This window comes from Mangifera indica, chromosome 16 (assembly GCF_011075055.1).
Source record: "Mangifera indica cultivar Alphonso chromosome 16, CATAS_Mindica_2.1, whole genome shotgun sequence".
Lineage (NCBI taxonomy): Eukaryota > Viridiplantae > Streptophyta > Magnoliopsida > Sapindales > Anacardiaceae > Mangifera > Mangifera indica.
Window position 1 is genome coordinate 1,531,891 of NC_058152.1, and position 19,625 is coordinate 1,551,515.

The 19,625-nt window shown below is 33.1% G+C and overlaps 3 protein-coding genes and 1 long non-coding RNA gene across 6 annotated transcripts; 3 read left to right on the forward strand and 1 right to left on the reverse strand.

Moving 5' to 3' along the window:
- The first annotated feature begins 398 nt into the window (after positions 1-398).
- On the forward strand, positions 399-5,982 carry LOC123198492 (sugar transporter ERD6-like 6). 2 transcript variants are annotated; one of them, XM_044613174.1, is made up of 18 exons: positions 399-849; positions 937-999; positions 1,090-1,179; positions 1,371-1,430; positions 1,515-1,580; positions 1,677-1,742; positions 1,856-1,931; positions 2,297-2,361; positions 2,502-2,594; positions 2,767-2,847; positions 2,955-3,039; positions 3,552-3,598; positions 3,703-3,765; positions 3,867-3,926; positions 4,108-4,173; positions 4,283-4,342; positions 5,024-5,138; positions 5,234-5,982. In XM_044613174.1, exons 1-18 carry the CDS (start codon positions 655-657, stop codon positions 5,344-5,346), a joined length of 1,464 nt encoding a protein of 487 aa, XP_044469109.1. In that variant the 5' UTR covers positions 399-654; the 3' UTR covers positions 5,347-5,982. The 2 variants fall into 2 exon arrangements, with proteins under 2 accessions (XP_044469109.1, XP_044469108.1); XM_044613173.1 differs by having other exon boundaries at positions 937-1,179.
- On the reverse strand, positions 5,554-8,206 carry LOC123198493 (monoacylglycerol lipase ABHD6). The gene is made up of 4 exons (XM_044613176.1): positions 7,553-8,206; positions 6,407-6,496; positions 6,234-6,301; positions 5,554-5,790 (listed from the first exon to the last, which is right to left on the reverse strand). Exons 1-4 carry the CDS (start codon positions 8,204-8,206, stop codon positions 5,655-5,657), a joined length of 948 nt encoding a protein of 315 aa, XP_044469111.1. The 3' UTR covers positions 5,554-5,654.
- LOC123198494 lies at positions 7,881-8,601 on the forward strand. The gene is made up of 2 exons (XR_006498040.1): positions 7,881-8,022; positions 8,139-8,601. It is a non-coding gene; the product is annotated as an uncharacterized LOC123198494 (long non-coding RNA).
- Positions 8,602-16,955: 8,354 nt separating this feature from the next.
- Positions 16,956-18,678, forward strand: LOC123198888 (GATA transcription factor 18-like). 2 transcript variants are annotated; one of them, XM_044613688.1, is made up of 2 exons: positions 16,956-17,925; positions 18,044-18,678. In XM_044613688.1, exons 1-2 carry the CDS (start codon positions 17,485-17,487, stop codon positions 18,299-18,301), a joined length of 699 nt encoding a protein of 232 aa, XP_044469623.1. In that variant the 5' UTR covers positions 16,956-17,484; the 3' UTR covers positions 18,302-18,678. The 2 variants fall into 2 exon arrangements, with proteins under 2 accessions (XP_044469623.1, XP_044469622.1); XM_044613687.1 differs by having other exon boundaries at positions 16,962-17,925; positions 18,008-18,678.
- Positions 18,679-19,625: the final 947 nt, after the last annotated feature.

Below are 19,625 nucleotides of genomic sequence, written 5' to 3' on the forward strand. Positions count from 1 at the left end.
TATAATATAATGAAAAATTTATATAAATTTTTTACTATTACTTAGTATTGACAATTGGGCTAAAAAAAGTATATAAAAATATCAAGTTTAGATATATTATTTTCTGAACCAAATGTAACCTAAAAATATTCTCATTTCTTTTGTTACTTTAGTATAGTTTATTAGGAACAGAGTAAAAAATGTTAAATGATAAGTATCAGTATCAATTAAAATTTTTATATATTACATATAGTTTGGGTTATAAATTTTATTTTAAAAAATTTATCCTATTATTTGATAATAAAAATGAGGTTTGTGTACTAAAATTATTGATCTATTTTATTTTATAATAAGATGGTAGTGACGAAAATACTCCATTATTTGCATACAGCCAAATTGCCAAACTATTTTTCACATACAGCCAGCCAATTAACTCAACAATCTGGATAAGAAAACTCCGACCGTCCCCATCAACCTTAACCGAGAATTACACCTGTCGCCCATAAAACTGTACACGTGTCTTCACCCTACAAATTTTCTAAATTCGGAACATCGTGCTGTCAACTGAGCCCCAGCGGCCGCTCTCGAATCATTACTTCAAATTTATTGAATTCAGCTTCAATAATTCAATCAATCCAATCGGCGTTTTTGTAGTAACAATTATAACGAGAAATTATGAGTTTCAGAGACGATAACGAAGATGCAAGGGACCTGCGGAAGCCGTTTTTGCACACCGGGAGCTGGTACAAAATGGGCTCCAGACAGTCTAGTATGATGTCGTCATCGGCTCAGATCCTCCGTGATGGCTCCATCTCCGTCGTCTTTTGCGTCATGATCGTCGCCCTGGGCCCCATCCAATTCGGTTTCACGGTAATAACATTTCTACCGACGTACAATGCTATTTCTTTCTAATCCGATTCATGTATTTGTTGAACGTGCATTTATTGTTTGATGCAGTGTGGCTACTCTTCACCTACGCAAGCTGGAATCATCAACGATCTTAATCTTTCAATTTCAGAGGTTTTTGAGAGTGTGGCATTTGATATCGGATATATGAGAATTCTATTCATTATTCGTTATATAAAGTTACAGTTTGTGATTTCCAAACAGTTCTCCGTTTTCGGCTCTTTAGCGAATGTGGGAGCTATGGTTGGTGCAATAGCAAGTGGTCAAATAGCAGAGTACATTGGCCGCAAGGGGGTATACAACTAACTCCATTCAGTTTATAATTTTTTTTTTTTTTCAATGTCATTTGATTTCTGAAGCAGAGCTATTTGTTGCTTATTTCTATCTTACATAGGAGAATTAAATTGCAATAGAAACATTAATTTTGCTTAAATGTTGTTTCATAAACTGATTACCAACTTCTGCATTGTGATGTTGAATCCCAGTCGCTAATGATTGCTGCAATTCCTAATATCATAGGATGGCTGGCCATATCTTTTGCCAAAGTGAGTTGTCATTACGCCAAGATTACTATTAGTTGTCTGTGCTATGCAAGTTCTAAACGGTGTATAACTTTTTGGTGCTTATAGGATTCTTCCTTTTTATTTATGGGAAGGTTGTTGGAAGGGTTTGGTGTTGGTGTAATCTCTTACACGGTAAACTTGAAGATTCTTGCTTTCAAATTGTCATCGTTTGTTTTTGGAGATATTATGCTGAAAATCAGTGATTCTGTTAAATTAAATCTTGTCTAGGTGCCTGTGTACATAGCTGAGATATCACCTCAAAACATGAGAGGAAGTCTTGGATCAGTGAATCAGGTTGGCTGTATTTTCATGCTCTTTTAGTCTGTCAATCAGTCTGCTCCTTATTCAATATTTCTGTATTTAATGATGTTGACTAATTAGTTGCCTAAACTCCTTGATTTTCCTAGCTCTCAGTTACAATTGGAATATTTCTAGCGTATTTGTTGGGACTATTTGTCAACTGGAGAGTGCTCGCAGTTTTAGGTGAGACCATAAATTACTTTCTTGTCTTACATAAAATCCTTCAAGCACTCCAACAATATGAAAATCAAAATCTTTGGAACTTCGTGTCTATGGTGTGTGCGTATGAACATGTGTGTGGAAATTATATCAAGTCAGTTTTCTGTTTGATAAATGAATTGATGGGGAAATCACCTTGCTGTGTGGAGGGAATCACTATTGAAAGTTAAAAACAAGTCCTAAGCTCTTTTGATGCTGCTGATATAATAATTTCAAAGTTTCACTTTGCTTTGTGTTTCTTCGGTTCAAGAGTTATAACACTTACCATGCAACTAAATTTATCATTGCATAGTTTTAATCAATGAACTAATTGTATGCTCCATTTGTAGGGATTTTGCCTTGTACAATATTGATACCTGGGTTATTTTTTATACCAGAATCTCCACGATGGCTGGTATGACTCATTTATTAATTTTGGATGGATAGGAATCCTTTTGTTTTTTTCTTGTCTGGCATATCTCTCTTTGTTAGCCCTTCTTATTCTTTTTGTTTGTTGGGTGTTGTGGTTCTCTGTGGGGATACATGTGTATTCAGGCCAAAATGGGGATGACAGAAGATTTTGAAGCCTCTTTGCAAGTCATACGAGGATTTGATACAGACATTTCTATTGAAGTTAATGAAATAAAGGTGTTGAAAAGAACTTTCACCAATTTATTGTTGACACCTAAACCAAATTTATGCCATCTTAATTTAACTCAGTTAATTTGTGTACACAAACTATTTTGATGATTAGTACAAGGATTCACTTCTTGTGCCTCTTTTTCTAAATTACCATGTCTAATGGATCTACTATACACAGAGGTCTGTAGCGTCTTCAACCAGAAGAACAACAATTCGATTTGCTGATCTAAAGCGAAAAAGATATTGGTTTCCTTTGATGGTAAACTGTTTTATTTTGTTTCCTCTGATCTCGTTTTCTATTGTTGTTTCCTTTGTCCTTTAAACTATTGAGAACCCTCAACTTTAATTTGAATTTATATATTTCAGGTAGGAATTGGATTATTGGTTCTCCAACAACTCAGTGGCATCAATGGTGTTTTATTCTATTCGAGTACCATCTTCAAAAGTGCTGGTTAGATCAATACTTTGCTGACTTTGGACTTTTATTTGACTGATCTTCAAATAGATTAATGGTTGATTTTTCTTTTCACATAGAGTTTTCAAAATGTGTAAATGAAATGTATAAACCACTCATGTTCTATATATGCAATATGGTTTGGGCTATGAGACATAAGTTCAAAAAATTTACTGTCTGACATCTGCCAAATATTGTGTCACAAAAAGCAGGAAAAGAAAATAAATTTTATTTGCTAGAGTTTCTATCTTCACATGTCCCTGTGTAAAGCTGGTCCCTTCAACCAGGTGAGCTCTCCAGATTAGGTTCACTATAGTGTATGATTGTACCTGGACTGCAACTTACCCTAAGCTAACAACATGTCATCACTAATTAAATAGAAATGGTGGAGTTCACTTTTAATATTTTATTGATCTTTTAGAGGAAATGGCATTATAAGTGGCCCGGCTTTCTCGAATTTTTTAATGTTTGATGCTGATACTTTATTAAGCTACTGCAAATTTGAACAGGGATCTCATCAAGTAATTCTGCTACATGTGGACTGGGGCTTGTCCAGGTAAAATTTCATGACTGCACTGTTGTGGTTACTCGTTCAGGTATTCAGAGACAGGGAATGACTTTTGATCAGGCTAATCTAGTCAAGTCCTTTAACTTTTGTAGGTCATGGCTACCGGGGTCAATACATGGTTGATGGACAGGGCTGGCCGCAGGCTGCTTCTTTTAGTGCGTTTGAGAAAATTCTTCATTCTTTCTTCTGTTTAATTCGAATCTAGATGAACTTAAGAGAACAAACTATATAACAAAATTTGAAATCTTTTTTTCAGATATCTTCATCTGGGATGACTGGCAGCTTGTTACTTGTTGCAGTTGCATTTTATTTGGAGGTTAGTGTGCAATAAATTCCATTTGTTCTTTCTTAGCTTCACTATGTAAAGTCTATTTTTCATCTATTTCAAGAGTTTATAAATCTTGCATGAAAACATTTTTTCCCAGTTGTTCCTCTCTACTAAGCTAGGACTTCCTTTTGATGCTTTTTTCTACCTATGCTTCTTATTCACTTTGCAGGGTATTGTGTCAGAAGATTCTCGTTTATATAGCATACTGGGGATACTGTCACTTGTGGGCCTTGTGGTATGACTGCAGATCATTATTGTTTCTTCTGTAATTCTATTATAGCTAATTGTAATTCTTTATTAAGGATTTTTCTCTCAGTTTGACCAGCATTTTTTTTTTTATCCAGGGTATGGTAATTTTCTTCTCCCTGGGAGTTGGGGCAATTCCTTGGGTCATTATGTCTGAGGTATGCAAAATTTGATTAACAAAAAATTTTCACATCTTTTAGCATATGTTTTATCTAGTGTATATGTGGAAAACAAGATTTAATACCCTGAACTATTTGATGATGGTGGTGGAGAATTTATTGCTCTGGTGGTTTTAGTAGTTGTTGATTGATCTTGATCTGTGTATAGCAGTTAGTATATAAAATATCTGAAATCCTTTTCAGCAACTGCCTGTTCTGATTTCTTGTGGGCTTGTACACTTACTTAATACTTACACCGTACTGAAATAATTGCTTTTGGCTGAATTTTTTCATTCTCGAGAGGTGTAGAAAAAAGAAACAGATATGCAATAGCTTGAAGTTTGTGCTGCAGAGAATGGCACATGTGCCTCTAGAAATGTTAAGTTTCTGCAGCTTGTGATATGTTTGTCGGCTAATGACAATTGGGGTTATGGCTTTGCTCTTATTATTTTCAATGCTATTATCCATCAGTATCTCCAAATTTTTTCTTGTAGATCTTCAAAGTCATAAGTTTTCTGTTAGTTGTTACAATAAAATATAAATATAACTTGGTTGGATCTAGGAATTACTATATTAAATCATGTATGGAGCTATTCTGCATTTTTCCCGTTTTTGACGAAAAAAAACTGATGACTGTTCATTCTTTCTGAGTTACTCAACTTTCAAATTTGCAAACTGCAGATTCTTCCAGTAAATATCAAGAGCCTTGCAGGCAGCGTTGCAACATTGGCAAATTGGCTGGCATCCTCGATAGTCACAATGACTGCAAATTTACTTTTGTCTTGGAGCCAAGCAGGTTGCTTTCTCTATCTCTGTGTTTGTTATATTGTGTGTTGCAATGGTGGCTAGTATCAGATTTTTTTATTAACGTGTTTTCTTTACTTGCAACAGGAACCTTCATTATTTACACAATAGTCACTGCTTTCACTGTTGCTTTTGTATCACGTTGGGTCCCTGAAACCAAAGGAAGAAGTCTTGAAGAAATTCAGTCTTCTTTTAGATGAAACTGGTGTTATCTGTTCTAATCCTTTGCAAGTATATGTCATCTGGTGTCTCATCATTGATATTTGGGCAAATTGCTTCCATCGTTGTTCTATAATTCATGTGTATTTTTTATCTAGCATAAGGAGGAAAAGGAGAGGACAAACACCGTGTTGTTATTATTATTTAAAAAAATTCTTCTAATATTATATTTTTTTCATCCAGTATATGTAATAAAAGGGTTCTTCATTCTACTAGAGAAAACTGAGGAATGTTACACAACACAAACCAAACAGAGGGAGAGGATGACTCAGAAAGATAGTGTGATTTGTCACTTTTGGGATCCCTCTGCATGTAGAGAAGCAAGAAATTGCTTGAGACACCTATTGTAGACACAAGGTCGCTCCAGGTGAACCAAATGACCTGCATTCTCTATGCCCTGAAATGTCGCATTCTCTCCTAATTGCCTGTAAGTAAACCACCTCTGTCATTTTAGATTTTTATGGGATTGTAAAGTCATAATAATTCCATTAACAACTTTCTTGAGTGACTATTTTGGTTGCCCGGTGCAGCAACAATAGTGATCATTAATGTGGTTTGTCTATATGTAAACTGTTCTTCATATAAATAGAGGTCTTATACAGAAGCGTTTGGATCAAGGTCACATAGCTTTATTTGTTTATGGGGTGAATGTTGGCTTAAATTTAAGAATTGTGAAAAAGGAAAGAGTAATACTATGCATATCCAATTTTGATTATTCAATTGGGTATTCAGATAATATGTGATTATGTGTTATTTTATATTTAATTTAAAATTATCAAATTACATAATAATATATCATTTGAGTACTCAATTAGGTATTCAAAATTGGGTAAATAGTAATATATGCATTAAAGTGACGTTGACGTACTCTTTCATGGTGTGGGCTAGCTCCAGATTGAATATTTGATCTTTCTCACCCCATAGGAGATGTATTTTCTGCAAGTAACGTCAAGTATTTGGCCAGACTTGTCATTTTTCTGGAAGGAAAAAGCTTGGGAAAAATGAAACATTTGAGGAAAGTATGCCCTTTAATTTGGCTACCTGTGGAAATTTTGGGATGATGGGGTCTTTGTTACTTATCACCAAAGCCTCTAGGAGTTCAGACCTCTCCTTCCTGTTGTTGAACATCACCTGCAATTGCTTTAACACCTCATTAGTAAAGATGATCTTTGGGTGATATAAAACAAGTCTATTCTAGGTGAACTGCAATTTTGTTTCATTCCTTATAATTGACGAAAGGAGAATGCTTTGAGTGGTCAAGGTTTTGCAATTTAATTGAAAAAATTTTTAGGTAGAGTTAGTTGAACTGAGAGGATGTCATAGTAATTGCTCATGTCTCCCTGCCCCTATATTTCTATCTAGGGATGAATTCGATTTAAGTTGCATGAGCTTGGACAAATTTTTCGAGACACAATGACAACTTAGGTTGGGTCGTGCTTAGTTTAGCTCGACTTGTCAAAATCTATCAAAATATGGGTCTTAACAGATCATATTGATCTGTCTCACCACTAAAATTTAAGGTATAACACATAGTATTTTAAATTATAACTTTTGACTATTAAAATATTTTTTTATATTTTTTAGAAATTTTGTGGTTTAAGTTGGTCCACAAACCCCCCATATGGCCTACATTAAAAACAAGTCTTGGCATAACTTGAAATTTTATGGGTCATGCCCCTTGGTTAGACATTTTTAGCCTCGAACTGACATAACTTATTATTTAGTCTAAATGTTCAATTTAAACAAAGTTGAGTGTGAACTAAAGAAAGCTCGATTAGGTGTTGTTGTATCAAAAAAATCTTCTTTTTAGATTTTCTTCTTTGAAGATTTGAATAGGCCAAGCTTAATGTCAAATTGATTATCCTAGATTCGAGCAGTCTACTCCTATAATTCTATTGTGCTAGATTCAAACACTATACTCTTATAATTCTATTATTTTCTTCATAGAAGCAATTCTATCTTTTAAATTTTTTTTTTAATTGTTAAATTTATGTGCCTTTTTCTGGATAATATTTATTAATATGAATCCCGATGGTTTTCTAACTAAACTGTATCAGATCATTTGAGTTCTCAAATCTATCATTTTTCTTCTTCTATTATTTACTGCTATTTGAAAGTATGATATCCATCTAATCTAGAACTTAAATAATAAAAGAGGGAAAATCTTGTTAAGGTCTGTCTAGTTACCTCAAGGTAATCTTTATGAAGGCGATCAGGGAACCAGAGCTTCTTGTGAGCAGCAATAGAGAGAAGAGCTTTTAAATCCTTAACTGAATTAGGCAACAACAACTCTGAAGATGTAGAGAACCCAAGTCTGCTCAGATTTTCTTCACTTATAGAATCAGTCATGGCCAGGATTGAACCAGACACCACCATGCTCTCAACCAAGCTAGGATACAACTCAGCCATCTTGAACGCCACCATGCCACCATAACTAAACCCCACAATGACACACTTCTCCACCCCAAGCTTTGCCAAACCCTTGGCCAAATTGTGGGCCTGAAAAGCTGGTGATCGATCAGCATTATCAGTGATGGAGCCACCAAAGAAGAGAAGATCAGGGACATAAACAGAGTACTTTTTAGTCAAGGCACCAACTTGGAATTGCCAAGTGACAATGCCTTCAGCAGCAAAGCCATGTACAAGAACAACGACAGGTTTGCTTGGTTTATTCACCTCTTGAATTTTCTTCTGACCATTTTTTGCATTCTTGATGGTTTCACATGGAACCCAGAAGTTCATTACAGTGCCTGGCTCTATCTCTACTGCGTAGGGCTGCACCCCAGCCAGCTTCATCAGCCCATAAAACAATGGCCTCTGTGCTGCCACAAGGTTCACCATCTCTTTTACTGGTTAGTTTCCCTTTTCCCCCTTAATGTATTGTAATCTTAGCTTCTTCTCTTCAGTGATTATAAAGACAGTGAGAGGCTTTAAATTAAACAAAGAAATGCAAGTTTGGTGGGTGGTTGTTATCTGTTGCCACAACTCGAGAAGCTTTTGCATTTTTTATAGTAAGGAAATTTGCAGTTGGAGAAATTTCAATAGGTCTGTCTAGTATATTTGCATATAATACATGAATTTAGCTTGCACGAAAGCTTACAATCTTTTGCTTATTTTAAGCTCAGATTTGGTGTAATTAGCAATTGGTTTTGGGTTTAGAAAGGTTTTGGAATTGTTGACTTGAGAGGTTTGAATAGTTCATGTCTAAGGTGGTTTGATTTTGATCACCTGCACTACCAACTGTTCACTGCATGTCATGTATTAGCAGAAAATACTAAAACTATAAAGATTTTCAAACATACCATTAAAAGATTCAGAGAATCATATCTTACTATTGTTTATTTGATTAGGAGTACACATGGAGTAAGTAAATTTTTTTTCTTATATATTAACACACGCATTGACATTTTAAGTACAAAATTTAATAAGCAGGAAAAAAAATTGAGTACACATATTTGAATATAGATAGGGTTGGATTCAAACCGAGTCAGTTCGAGCTCGGTTTGGTTGAGCCCGAAACGAGCCAGCGTTAGCCGAGCTCAAACTCAAGCTTGAACTCGAGCCAACTATATATGAATTTAGCCGAGCTTGGTTCGATTCGAATCTAACCCTAAATATAGAATTAGATATATAAATGATGTGTTGTCATATGATTAAATAATTTTGAATTAAGAATAAAGTAATACTCAATCACATAATGATACATCATTTGTATACCTAATTATGTATTTAAAAGTGTGTACATATAACATTACTAAAAAAATATATTGATAGAAATCATGGAAGCTTTCCCCTTCGGACACCTTTACTTCTAATACTACTCACTTTTTGTCTGCCCTTTGTTTTGTGTGGAGTTACAATACAAATGAATAAAAATAAGAATGATCCTTCAAATTCAAATTCCAAATGGTTGTGGAAATTAGACCAAGTGGTTTCAATTAGGGATGACAATAGAGAGGGATAGGTCAAAAACCCTATTTTTTGTTTCTGTCTCCATCTTCATTTTCACAGGAGATATCAGTTCATATCTCTGGTATATCCCCGTTATAAAAATGACATTGATTCTTCATCTCTTACTTGTAAGAAAAAAAAATTTTCTCCATCATTATTCATGAGAAAAAATCTCTTCTTCATACCTTTTAAATACAATATAAACTTATTAAACAATAAAATTAATTAAAACTAAAACTAAAATCAATCTATTATTTTAAATATCACAAATAGTATATGTTAACTATTTTAATATACATAACAAAAATATAAATAAATTTAAAATACATAAATAATAAAAATTTATATGGTTATATTATAATTTTAAATAAATATATTAATATAAAAAATCAAAGATAAGGATAGAGGTGGGGTAGGCAATGACAAGGCATATAAGAAGAGGACATATATATCTCAATCTTCTATTATAAAGATATTTTTTTTTGTCTGTATCTCTATTCTTGTCTTCGATTTTTATCAAAAAAATTATTTCCCAGTTAAAGTAAAAATCGACCAAAGATATTAAATACCGAAATCTGGTCCACTCTAAGTAAGCAGTCTGATGGCATTAGACATTAAAATAGTAAACCCAGAAAAAATGCACAGTTTCGTGATTTAACCCATCAATTTTACTATGGCTCATGATTTAACCATCGATTTACTGTAGTTCAAGCACATGCTGTCATATCATGCTTTTTACAAAATATTTAACAAAAGTTGGGACTCACCCATCATCCATGAGATATGGGTTGGGCCAACAACCCATCATCTATGAGATATGGGTTGGACCAACAACCCACAATTTGATTCGTAGTTTATTATAAATAAGCATTTATTTATGTACAGGCTGTGATGAATAACATTGATTATGTTTTTGATAGTGAAGTGCAATAGAAGCAGTCAATGATTGTTTTTCTCTTCCAAAGGATAGATTCACATTTTGACTTGAGGCAGGATGTTTTTGAATTAATTCAAAATGCAACGTTTCATTTTTATATAAACCAAAAGCCAGAAAGGTCGAGATATTTCTCGACTAGACACATTCAACCTCTCTAACTCCTAGTTTCTCTCTCAAACACAGGAGTTAGGGTTTGCCTTCTTCATCCTCTTGTTAAACCCAAATTGTTGGTGGATCATAAAGTGCAATTATAAAAGAATGAGTCAACAATGAGTTTTTCTTTAGCTATCGTTCTAAATTTCTTAAAATTTAAGGTGTAAAGTAATCTTGCCAGATTATATCTTGCTGCAATGATGTATAAAATGTTGAGTATGAGAGATTTCATTTGAGTTTGATGAATAATAGATGAAGATGTTTTCCATTTTTCATAAGTGTTAAACACTATTGTTATTGTTCTTAAATATGAGTATTTTTGCATAGGGTCAATTCGAGCTCGAGTTCAAACTTATCAAAATTTTCTCAAAGTTGTTTGAGCTTAATTTTTTTAAGTAAACATGTCAATTGGACTAGACAAATAGAGATCTGATCTAATATTGTAATGTGTTGGGCTTGATCCGGCTCGATCAATACTGTTTAAAATTTTTTTTTAAAAATAGGAGAAGCAGACTTCTGTCAAACAAAAGCTTCAGTTGCTTCTACCATAAGTTGTGGCAGAAGCCCTCAATGACTATTGTTGTTTTTTTTTTTTTATATAAACCAATCTAAATTTTTTCCATTTCTAATTTTATTTACAAACCTCTTAATTTTTCAATCTTAATTTTCTTATTATATTCTTAATTTCATTTTATCTCATCAATTCTCTTTCAAAAACTGTCTGAATTTATAAATAATAATTATTTGTATTTATAATTTTATTTTCATTTCAATTTTATTATTAAAAAATATTACAAATGGATCCAATATAAAATGAATTCAAAAATTTAGACATTGAGGACGATTATATAAATGGTATGAGATATATATTTTATTTATGTTTATAATTATGTTGTATGTAAATTAATTTATTTATACTATGTTATAAACTTATAATATTTTTTTTCATGTAACCATGATATTCTTCCACCACAAGTGAGAGATTATAAATAAAATGTTTGAGGTATTGTACTCTGTTTTAATAATTGAAAAATTGTTTGTGTTTAATTTTTAAAAAAAATTGCTTAAATGGGTCACCCCAATTAAAGTTTGTTTGACCATATATATATAGGGTTGGGCCTTGGCCTTAAAAATTATATAGACAAACCTAGTTAAAACCCATCACTGTACAAGCCTAAGGCTAACCCATGAACTCTGTGGGTCAAGTGCAAGCTGGCCCTACCTATGGACATGTTTACTCTTGAGGGATGACAGTTGAGGTTCAAGCTCGACTTCATACTAGAATCTAACAAAAAAATGTATAAAATAATGTTATCTTAATGTGTACATATGATCAAAATGACAACTTGATTCATATTGAAATTTTTTATATTTGCAAGTTTAGCGAGTTGAAAACCCTTAAAACTTGAGTATGAGTTAAAAAATATTTAACTCATGAGCTCAAGTTCATTTGAGCTGATCTTATTTGAGGCTCATTCAAACCAAGTTCATTTTTTTAACTCAAACAAGCTTAACTCAAATTCAACCATAATTTTGCATTTCTAGTTATCGATGGTTCATGCTATTTCTAGTTCTTTCATTTTATGTGTGATCAGGGAAGATTAAGAAACCAATGCCATTAGTTTAAAGTTATAATATTCCCAGCTGCAATTTACTTTGAAGATAAATTAATAGTGAGATTCAGTCTAGCCGGTAAAGGGAAAAAGAATTATACGAAGTTGAATGATTCTTCCAAAGAAAATAATCGTTTTATATATAAACATTCTTTAGAAATCTGGTAAAAGGTTTGCATTAGATTCAAAGTGTTAAAGAGAGACCAAATCAATAGTCCCGTAAAGAACATCACAGGAAGACTAGATCCAACTGAATTATAGATACCTCTCCCAAGATTGAGGCATTCTTCACCTTAATTGATTGGAATCTTGTTTTCATCAAAAGAGATCATTGGTACTTTGTTCTTAATTAGTTTATAACTTCATTTCCTTACTTGCATTAATATGAAATATTTTCTCGATGCCATTTGTCCAATTGATTTACGAGAAATAGTGATATTATATGTATATACTTTTAAGTATATATATATAATATCATTACGTGATTAGATATTACTTTATTTGTAATTTAAAATAATTTAATTATAAGGTGACACATCATTTTTGTATTCAGAAATATATATACATACTTTTTTTGTTTATAAAAATCTTCATCTTTATTTTAAGATCGAGTTTGGGTATATAATTAGAGCAATGTTATGTGTACCTAGTCTTAAGTATGAGTAATATTATACGTGTTTATCTTGAGTACATAAATAAGTACACACTAATTTGTATTATCACGTGATTGAGTGTTACTTTATTTTTAATTTAAAATCATTTAATTGTATGATGACATACATCAAATATATGTATACTTATTTATGTACTCAAAATAGATACACATAGTTTTATTGTTTAAGTATTAATTATATATTCAAATAATATATCATCATATGATTAGGTGTTATTTTTAATTTAATATCATTCACATGATGAAAAACCGTCTAAGTACCTAATAGAAACCCAAAACTAAGTGCACATACTGTTACTCTTATTTGTATAAATAGCTTAATAATCGTTTGAGTATTCCTACGTGTATATAAAATTTAAATATACAGATAATATGTTATTATATGATTAGATATTATATTTTTTTTAATTCAAAATTATTTAATTACGTGATAATATATTATTTATACGTTTAAATTATATATAAAAAATATGCAGTTTTATTTTTTTTTTGTTTAAGGGTAGCCGGCAAGAATAAAGAAGAAAGATGTGTTAATCTTTAGATATAATAATAGTTGGAACGTTTGAAAGACGAAAAGGAAAAAAATTTCTTCAGGGCTATTAGATTTGAAGCTATAGTCTGATTCTGAATGCCTTTAGATGTCGTTAGAGGGGACAATTAGAGGTTACAGTAAGTCTAAGTTGTGATGATTCTGACAGTAAGCATCTTTTTAAGGACGGCTTATAAGGGGTTTCTCCTCCTACAAGGCACGATTTCCTTTACAAGCATTGGTCTATTTGGTCATCTCTCTAACCCCTTTAACTTTTCCAAGTCATGTTTTAATATTATAACCCTTTAAACCTTTCAGATTCCAACCAAAAACCCCAAAAAAAAAAAAAAAAAAAATTTGAATTCCTTCAAACACACACAGACAAAGAGATACAGTGAGAGAGAAAGAGAGAGACATTCCAGTTGTTTCTTGTTGCTTTTGAGGAATGTACATATTTTTATCCAATTGTAATTAGCTTGAATGTGATAAGGATTTTGAAGGAAAGATCTCACAATAAAATAAAATTACGGGTATAAATTTATTTGTATAAATCAAGATAATAGTTTGTGATTAAGAGATATAATTATTTATTTTTTTCACTTTAAGATCACCGTATCAGATACTCTCATTTTAGTTTGTATAATTTATTTGTATATATAATATTATTTGAATTTTATCTAATTAGATAAATATGAGAATCGTATGACTATGCATGACTATGTGCATTATCTTCAAAGAAAGATTATCCATGATTTTATTTGTCTTGAAAGTCGGATAATCAATAATTGTGTAGATAAGATAATGAATAATAGGTGCATGATCGTGCATCCGATGAATGGCCATGCATCATTTCATTGTTTTTTCGCTCAAATATATTACGTATGCTATGCTCATCAAACACCCATCCAAACAATTTAATCTTGCCCGGCATTGGAAAGAAGGAGCATCCTGTCAACTACAAATCACTACTACAATTCCAATTCCAATCCCTTTCATATTCCAAACAAAAACCCACCCCCAAAAAAAAAAACCTTTGAAATCCTTCAAACACAGAGGGAAAGAGAGAGACATTCCAGTTGTATCTTGTTGCTTTTGAGGAATTTATATATTTTTCTACAGTGTTCAAAGCTCATAATTAATTTAGAGTCTCTAGGGCTTGTTTAATTTTCCATTTGCATGCATGCATGGAAGCAAAATGTGCCCACGACGCCCACTGGTGGTGGTGGTGGTGGCGGTGGCGGCCTGGGCGGCTGGGCATGCATTTTCTTGATTAGTGAAGAGGATTTTGATGAATGATTATTATTATTTATAATGAAGGCAAATCTGATATGATCCTCCTTTGCTACCTTGGAAAAGTGAAACAAAATCAAAGACAAAATGGGGTCCCACCGAATCCAACGAGCCACATTACATCATCATTGATGAGCATGCATGGTAATTATTTGAAGTATTAGATGAGATGAACGAATGATTAAGTCAGATCCTCATTAATTACTCGAATTTATAGGCCTTAGAGCAAGTTGTGATGAATTCCACTCTCACATAAAGAGCGTTGGAATCACACTAATCACATTAAAAAGGTATCAATCTAAAAAAACTGATGGAATTAGTGTTAGATTCGAATGAAATTGAGTTTAAACTTATCTCAAAAATATCTAAATTCAACTCATTTAAAAAAAGTTGAGTCTCAGTGCTATAAGTGAAAAAAAAAACTAAAATAATTTGTATTGTTAAAATAATATTATTTTAATCAATTTATATTGAAATTTTTAACTTTCGTAAGTTTGGTTCAATGAGTCGAACACTCATTAAGTTTAAGCTTATTCTAAGTGAATTTACTTTTAAACTCAAATAAACTTAATTTGAATCTAACCTTAGACTTAACGTGAAAATTTAGTTCAATTTGATTCAGTTGAAATTCATTTAGATCAAATTAAACTGAATTCAAATCAGAAGAGTCAACTTATTTTTTAAATCGAACTAAATTGGAGTTAAAAGGAATTTTGCATGATTCAACTTACAAGTTGTATGACGACTCAATTTGATTCAAATTTGACTTATAATTTAATTAGACATATACAAATAATTATTAAAATGAGGTCTCGTTCATTATGATGTTTTATCTATTAATCGTGAATTCAAGGAAAAAAATTTAAACCATAAATTTGAGATAAGTTTTGAACTTCAAATTTAAAAACCAAATTAAATTTAAATTAAATTCAAATTATTTTATTTTTTATTCAAATCGAATTCGATTAAAAGAGTGTGTCAACTATATTCACCCTTGTTGTACTGTTATGAATTCACGTAAAATGAGATCGCGTGAAGGGATTAACAGTGCATGTATAATAGCAACAGTGTGCGTCTTGGGCTAACCGTAGGTTTTGTGTGTGGTTTACAAAGTGAATAAACAGAGAAGAGCATCTTTTGGAAAGTGGTGGTGGTCGTCCCGTTTGTCGAACTATCAACTCACCAATCTCTAGACGATCTGATTCTTCTGTCTTTCTCTCTCTTCATGTTTTTTTGAATCTTTCGATCATATGGGGTCGATATTCCAGACGAGTTTGTTTGTCCGGGTTAAACTTTTAACACCCAGTATTTCTTATTTTTTTTTCTTTATTGAGGTTCCATCTTTGACTCAAGATCTCTTCTCGCCAACAACGAACAAAGGTTGCTTTGATGATTGCAGAGTATCCCATTTGGACACCTTTATCCCTCTTTAACACTTACCTTTCTTTTTCTTCTTCTTCTCCTGCTGTCAGTCCACACCCATTACTATTACTATGACTGTGGTTATCATTGCTAATTTGGCTTTCTCTGGTTCACGTGATTTCTGGGTACAAACAATACTGTATAGTATTCAGTTTTACTGCTTGTAAAAATACTTAAACTGTTTGTTTTTCATACCGGTCTTATGATTCTTAGATTGCAAACTTGACGAATTCAGTAACACACGCTTATAATTAGATTTTGAATGTGGGTAGAACATATTATGCCTATTCAAACACGCAGGTGCATGCGCTTGTATGTAATAAATTCGAATCTAATTAAATTTAAATACCCTTTTATTAGAAATCGAATTTAATAAAAAATAGTTCGATTTAAGTTTATCGGGATAACATACAAGATAATTAAAATTTGATTTAAGTAAAAATAATTTAATTTTTAAATTAATAGTTTAAATCTATGATTCGAATGTATGATTTTGATTCATTATTCTAATTTATCATACATTAATAAAATGATATTATTTAACAGTTTAATAAAACGATATTATTTAACAGTTTAAATCAAATCAAATTGTCTATTCAGTTTATAAGTCAAACTCTCTCTAGTTTGATTTTAACATATTTCAAAATGAGTTAAATTTTCTTATTTAAATTTGACTTATATTCAAAATAAGTAAAGCTAAATCAAGTTATACCATTTTTTATGTTTAAATTAATTCAATTTGAATTTAATTTAGATATGGTAAGGCGCGTGGCGGTGAGAAGGGAACTGTTCCATTTTCCTTGGGAGGGTGGCAGTGACAGAAGAGGGAGGAAGGGGGAGAGGGGGCCTCGTGATCGGAGAAGGCAGATCCATGGAAGACTGTTCCCGCTAGTCACGTGGGCTCTTTTGACTACCCAATGACCAACCCCATCTGCACCCTTGACATTGTTAAGAGCGCCACCTCTTTCTCTTTATTTTTAACTTACTTAGCCTATAAATTCAGCTGAAACTCCGTCTCCAGGCAGTTGCAATGCAATATAAGTGGCAAAATTCTTTATAAATTATAAACAGCAGTGGCTGTGGCTACCCGCAACGGCGCTACAGCAATACTTTCACAGTTTCACCGATTTATATATTTAACTACCGACTCTTGTACTCAGTTTTTCTTTCACTAATATAAAAAGCTTTTTGTTTTCTCTCTATGTGTAACATGTATTCTGGGTCCCTCTCTGTCTCTGTGTCTTTGTATGTCTCTTGCTATATACGTATCCATTTCTCTCCATTTGCTTTTCACGACAATGGACTGCAGGTGCTGACTGTTATTTCGCCATTTTATTAGCTTATAAAGCTACCCTCTCATCTCGTACCATTTAGCTCTCTCCTCTCTCCACTTTTACTGTTTGCTTGCTTTGCTTCCTTCTTTAACTATAAACTCGCCATCACCAATTTGTTTGGTGTTGCATTACTTCTGCTTCACTTTCATAGACATAACCCTCTTCTTCTTCTTCACCTGAGTGACTATACTTTTAACAGGAGAAAAGCAAAGTTGAAATGATGCATAGGTGTGGTAGCTCTCAAGGAAACATGGTGGGGCCATGTTCATGCGGTCTGTTTCATAGCCAAAGCAATTCCTTTTCCATGCTATTTTCGATGCAAAACCACAAATCTTTCGATGAAACAGACATGTATTCTTCTATTTCCCCTTCTGTTGATTGTACTCTCAGTTTGGGAACTCCTTCTACTCGTTTGTGCGAAGACGATGAGAAGCGGATCCGCCATGAAAGACGCTCTGGTTCTTGCATGTCAAACTTTTCTTGGGATTCATTGCCCACCAAAAATATACCTTATTCACCACAAACGCATAAGCCCAGCCGCGGAGGAAATACTAGCTCCAGTAACAATCACGCCAATGATCCTCTCCTCGCTCGTCGTTGTGCTAACTGTGACACTACTTCTACTCCTCTTTGGAGAAATGGACCTAGAGGCCCAAAGGTAGTTAATTATAAAAACAATCCCTAATTTAGTTGATTCATTGATGGATGTAATTTTTTACCTAATTTGATATTTAATGTAGTCTCTTTGCAATGCCTGCGGAATTCGGTTCAAGAAGGAAGAGAGAAGAGCCACAGCGGCAAATGCAACCAGCAGTGCAAACACATCTGGAGTTATGGAGACCCACCATGGTTACCACAGTAGCTCATGGGTTCACCAATCACAGACTCAAAAAATGCCTTGTTTTTCACCGGCGAACGAATTTAGGTTCATCGAAGACAGCGAGCAAAATTCAGAAACGGGCGTTCCCTTTCTTTCCTCCTGGAGACTCAATGTCACTGACAGGCCTAGTCTTGTCCATGACTTTACAAGATAAAAAGAAAGTAAGGTTGACGGTCAAAATCATGAAATTTGTGACACCATATATATTAACTTTTATTTATCACGATGATGATGTTGAAGATGTCTGCGATCGTGATGGTTTTCGTCCCGTCTCGTCAAATTCTTTTTCTTTTAAGTGGCTTTCCTCTTTTCTTCTCCGTCATACATAGATGGAGTGAAGATGGGATAATTCTATGTTCTTATTTTGCTTTTCTTCTTTTAAGTTTTCAACTTTTCTGTCAGTCAATTCATTTTCTCACTTCTTGAGCTAGCTGATGATCATGGTGTTGGCCATGATCATGATGAACGATGTTGATTATAAAATTACCCTTTATTATTTATAGTATTATATGAACTTCAGTTGGGTTGAGAGCTCTGTAAGTCTTTGTTATGGAAATGGTCCTTTTTGCTTTACTGAAATTCACAAACTGAGAAGTGGGTTGTTCATGGAATCCTGGCATATGATTCTGGTGATTAATCTTCTGCTCGATCCAATCACCATGTCTATCAACGTCTTTCTGATCTGAGCCGGAGGACACTGTTGTGTTCAGACAACAGTAAAGCCTTTTGTCCTACTTGTTTAGCTTTGTCTAAAAAGATCCGACCGTCAAATTGGCTTCATCCTGTTCCACAGTTTTAAAATAATGAAATCCTCTACTTTTCAAATTATCTTCTGTCAAAATTACGTTGACTCACAGCACGCACAAATTTTCAACACAAAATTTAAAAATCTTAAAAATTCATAAAATTTATGCATGGGGAAGAGTTTAATTTTTAAAGAGGCTAAAACATGAGCTATCATATCACAGATTGATTTAACTGATGTGATCTTCTGTAATAGTCAACTGTTCATGGCATAGAGAATACTTGTTGATGGTTACGGAGAAACTTTCAATGCCAAGTTCTAGTACTGGGTAAAGGCAATACAGTAGAGAAGTAGCAGCAGCAGCGTTTTGCCAGAAAGTTTTGCTGTGAAAGAGGAGAAGTTGGAGAGTAAACTTCGCTCAAAATGAAGTTGCTTTCTCTTTCAATATGCTGACACAGTTAAAAGTCTCTGTGCTCTCTCTCCTGAGAATAGAAATTTTTGAGGTTTAGTTTATCGTTCGTTGGAGATTTATTTATGAGGGCAGAAGCAGAAGAATTAGGTGAAGTCTGTATAAATCCTCCAAGATAACATCCAATCCGGATTCCATTTTAGTTTTCATCTGACCAATCATCAATGCATTTATTCAAATTAAGCTACTGACAATTCTAATTTCCCCTGTACTATGTAGGCAATATTGTGCAATTATGCAAACCATAAAAGAGCATGCGTTTGA